Source organism: Engraulis encrasicolus, chromosome 4 (assembly GCF_034702125.1).
Source record: "Engraulis encrasicolus isolate BLACKSEA-1 chromosome 4, IST_EnEncr_1.0, whole genome shotgun sequence".
In the NCBI taxonomy this organism is placed as follows: domain Eukaryota; kingdom Metazoa; phylum Chordata; class Actinopteri; order Clupeiformes; family Engraulidae; genus Engraulis; species Engraulis encrasicolus.
The window spans coordinates 29,849,646-29,854,645 of NC_085860.1; the positions used below are offsets into that span (position 1 = coordinate 29,849,646).

The 5,000-nt window shown below is 44.3% G+C and overlaps 1 protein-coding gene across 1 annotated transcript in view; it reads right to left on the bottom strand.

The window, feature by feature from the left end:
* LOC134447591 (A disintegrin and metalloproteinase with thrombospondin motifs 20) overlaps nt 1-5,000 on the bottom strand; it is a 158,820-nt gene that overhangs the window by 63,772 nt on the left and 90,048 nt on the right. Inside the window, exons 20-21 of the mRNA XM_063197114.1 lie at nt 3,318-3,528; nt 801-965 (exon numbers count right to left, since the gene is read on the bottom strand). Of these exons, the coding sequence (XP_063053184.1) occupies nt 801-965; nt 3,318-3,528 (376 nt within the window). The remainder of the gene's footprint in view (nt 1-800; nt 966-3,317; nt 3,529-5,000) is intronic.

Consider the following 5,000-nt stretch of genomic DNA (forward strand, 5'->3'; position numbering starts at 1 on the left):
CTGACTACTGTTTAATTAATTGACTGCATACTTAATTACATACACAGGTTCCATTAAAAAAATAGAAAAGGCAATACAAGGACGATATGATTGATAGATACAGTATGATCGACAATGATAAAAAAACAAACAAATGGTAACTCAGTGATGTGTACTGTGTACTGCTGCAGTGTTACCGGCTGAATAGACCGTCCACGACAAGATTCAAGCGACAGAGAATTGTTTCTGTGCAGCAAGAGCGATACGAGCAATTGAAGCGACTAGAGCAGGGTTTCCCAAACTGTGGTGCGTGCACCCCTGGGGGTGCGCGGCCTGTCACCAGGGGGTGCACAAGCTGAATAGAGCAAATGTGGATATGTGTGTTTTTTTATCCAGCATTAATGAACGTCAGGTAGTTTTAATTGTTTGATGAATTGAAAGTGTAATTTATAACTCATAGACTTGTCATGCAATAAGTTACATTGTAATGATGGCAGAAAAAAAGGTCTGATTAGAAATCAGGATTACCCAAAATGTGCGGTGGTGCAACATTCGCTTAGGGGGTGTGCAAACCACATTAAAATGTGAAAGGGGGTGCGCGGGGGGAAAAGTTTGGGAACCGCTGGACTAGAGTATGTCCGTTGAAAGCAGAATGCAAGCATTCCAACATCCTCATTGAATCACGTCATAGCTAATTCGCACAATATTCCCAGGAGGTCAACTACAAACTGTCGCTCTCGACAAAGTCAATTATTCCGTCGCTCGCCTCGCTCAGGTCACGGCCGGTGTATTCGTGCGGTTACTGCTGTCTTGTGGCCTACCTCGCTCCACTCAGTGGTGCCCCACCCAGGGCAGGGCATGTCATTGCAGGTCTCGGTCACCATGCGCTGGTGCTCGCTGCAGTCGCGGTCCACCAGCCTGCGGCCCAGGTTGTTCATGCAGTAGGCCTCTCGCGACCGCGCGCCCCGCCCACAGCTCTTGGAGCACTACGAAAACACACAGACACAAAGACATAAAGACATGCACACACATCAACACGCACAGCACACGCATGCACGCAGAACGCACACGCACACGTGCACACACACACATACACACACAAACACACACACACACACACACATACACACACAAACACACACACACACACACACACGCAGGCACACACACACACACACACCAACACACAGCGCTAGTGTCAAACAGGGATAATAGCACGGTCCCATACGCTTGGATATAGTGTATCTCTAATCAGGCACTTTGCCACCGCAAATGGCCTCTTGTGACAGCGCTCCGTGTCATTTAGGACTCCAGCTGAGGATACTCATTACCATCTCAAAGTGGCAGATTACAGTAGTTTACAGTAAAACCTGTAAAACTGTCGCCTCACACCGGAGCTCAGACGCACCACCACCACCACCACCACCACCACCACCGGAGACACCATGAGAGCCGGTCTCTTCAAGGTGCCGGTCGTTCACACACAGCATGTCCTTGGTATGTCCTAATCAGCAGTGTAAACTCCTGTTATTTGTCACCTCCGTGGCCTGTACTATAACTGTAACTGTCCCCTTCTTGCTTTCGGGAAAACTAGCGAGCAGAATAACCGGCTCTCATGACCTCTCATTATCTTCTTCCTCTGGTTTCTCCTCTGTCCTTAGCTCGCCTTTCATTCTCCTTGTTTGTTTCTCCCGTTCGTTCACTTGAACTGCTGTCCTGGTTTAACCCTTCAGAAAGCCATTGGGTTTTTTGAGTGTAAGAGAGGCAATTCGAGGCACTTTGAGGTGGAGTTAAGGGTTTAGGATACCGTTTCTCAACTTGGGCCCAAGAGCCCCCCAGGGGGCGTTGAGAGCTATAGAGTTAAGATGGGGAGGGAGAGTCCACCTCTCACATCTTTCCAGAAAGCTCTATCACAACCATACATCATAATCAATAACGGCATACAGAAAATGATCCTATTGTTATTATTACAAGACAGTGCTGTTTTCATAATCTTTAACATGAGACCAGGGCGGGCTAATAGCGTGCCCATGATGAGGTCAGGGGCAACATTTCTTCGAAAGAGGTTGAGAACCACAGGCTTAGAAAGTCACTCACGACCGAACCGTGTTGACTTGTCCCATGTAACACAGGAGTGCATTTTTTTTTTTAATGTCATTGCTAACTAAGTTGGTTGCAATGAGAATTCCCAATGGGAACCAAGTCAGTTGCTAACTGGTTAACAATGATGCTTTTGAGAAACGGGGTCCAGGACTTCAACTACAGAGTGCCTCAAAACTTCTCTCTTACACTCAAGATTTGCTCTTCTGGACACAGATGAGCGCCTGAAGTTTTATGCTATTAAGTCAATATATTAGCTGTGGAAGCAACAGCTGCACTGTGTCTCTCTACCCTTTGATTTTTGATTGAGCAATCAAGTGCAACATACATGATGTTGCTTTCAGAGATTTGTTGCAAGTTGGATCAATGTCTCATGTGAGGTTGATAACACATGAGGAAATATTTGTGTTACCAGTTATCAGTGCGTTAATCTTGCCTGCCCAATGTTGTTGTGAATGTTATTCTCCATTTCAGAGATCATTTGTCTTCATTTGTCTTCAATTCAAGTCAAGAGTCAAAGTGAAATACGATTGTAACAGTGCTCAGCCCAGGCAAAGGACTTTTGCTCTATGTTAGTATTCATCATCATTAATCTTTTATTTCATTTCATCAGACACATTAATATTCTGTCTTTTGTGTTTGTGTCATTCAGTCCTTCCTTCCCATTGCCTCTGCCACTGTATACACATGAACATGATTTTGCAAGTTAACATAACTCTCAACTCATTAGTCTGTGACAGAAGGAAGTCAAAATATAATCGTAACCGTGTTTAATCTTGACATTTGCCCTGCTTTGTCATTTTCATTTCATCACACAGATTAATAACTGCTTTTATGTTTATTTGATTCTGCCCACTTCTCTCATTGCCTCAGCTACACTAATTTCCTGCAAAAAACATAGAATTCGGCAGATCAAAATACAACTTGAACAGCGATTTATCATGTCAACTGCCCATTTAGCAATCATAATTAATTCCATTTCCATTTCCATTTCATCTATACAGATAAATATCTGTCTTTGTGTTCACAGTGTGTTCACAGTTAAAATTACAGTTGAGTAAATCAACACTTAGAGAATCGATTTATTATGTTCTAGACAAGTGCTTATCAAAGTGGTTCCCGGGGACCCCTAGGGGGCCCCGAGAAGTTGTTAGGGGGGGCCGTGGCTGGTTGGCAAGAAAAGCATAGCAAAGCCAAATTAATAATTGAGGGCCAAATGAATAGCCTCTGTTGCTTACCGCGGACCAGGCGCTGTACTGCCAGCTCTTGAGCAGGCAGTCCCCGTGGCAGGTCTCCCGGGTCTGGGGCTTGGGGAGGTCGGAGCAGGCCCGGCTCTCCACGCGGTCGCTCTGCCTCTTGGCCAGGCTGTAGCGCATGCACTGCACGTCCAGCGTACGGTAGCCCGGCCCGCACTTGGTGGAGCATTCACTCCTCCCAGCCACGTGCCACCTGGAGAGGACAGGCCAGGAATGAATAACGTGTGTGAGTGTCATTGTGATCGCAGTAAGCACAACATAACATTCAGTCTCTCTAAAGCAGGTGTCACCAACGTGGTGCCCTCCAGGAGCTTCTGAGGTGCCCACCAAGGATGTTAATAAACAGTGACGACTACAAGATTTTAGTCACAGTTAATGTTTTTCTTAATTTAAATATGAGATTATTTCTCTATAACCTATAATCAAATTATCATTCAATCATATTGTGACTTGGGAATGATGTCAAGACAGAGGATTTTGAACAAAAGTAGCCCTCGGGTAGCCCTTGGTAGCCCTCTGTAGCCCCCGGGTAGCCTTCAGTAGCCCTCAGACCCAGAAAGGTTGGGGACCATTGCTCTAAAGTCTCAGTCATGAAGTGGTATAGTGGTGGTGGTCATAGTGGGCAGCCATGGCTCAATGGTTAGAGCGCTGGCCTTTAGATCAGAGAGGTGCAGGTTCAAATCCAACCCTTACCAGCACCTCCATCCATTGCTGAAGTGTCTTGCCTTGAGCAAGGCACCTAACTCCACATTGCTCCAGGGCCTGTAACCAATACCCTGTACCTAAGATACTGTAACAGTAAGCCGCTTAGGATAAAAGAGTCCGCTAAATGTAATGTAAAAATATGATATAATATAAAAATACAAGAAGTGGGTGAGAGTGATTTGTTTTGTTATTACGATCACATAGCTCGGCACTGCACAGAGCACACTTAAAGGAACAGTCCACCTTTTTTTTATTTTCACATATCTGAAGTATTTCCAAGCATTATTCATGAATGTGCATATAATTTTCTTCTCAGTGTTTTCAGTACTTAGATTAATTGGTATCAGAATTATTAGCATAGCTTAGCATAATCACTGGAAGTAAAAGGGAGCATTAGCATCAAGCCACAACTGATCACAGGACAGAATTATATAGCTATTTTGAACTCTGGTGAATTTTAAATTCATTTGAAAGTAATTTTTAAGTACATTTGATGTTTTGTTTGCACCCATAGACTTGCATTGCTAAGCTTAGTTTGGCTATACTGTTAAATTAAGCAATGCAAACACATAGACAAAAAAATCCCATGTATTAACATATTTTACCGGGACTTAACGATATATGAGGGATTTCTTGAAATGAGGTGGATTGTTCCTTTAACTAAGTCCAGCGTCTCTGCTTACAGTGACTCATCCCATGGGTAGGCAGAGGTGCAGATCGATAGGGGCCCTTGGGAGCAGTGTGTGGAGACAAGCTGTACGGCCAGAGATGAGCGCATGTAGAGACTGGGGAGTTTCTTCCAGATACAGTAAATCCATCAATTACTCCCACATGGCAAAGATTATTAATTGTAATGATAGACACATGTTCAGAAAATGAATGGATGCTAAACCACGGACGGACTTGCATGTATTCATACAGTACATACAGTATGCATGCCCTCAGTATCCACAGGGATAA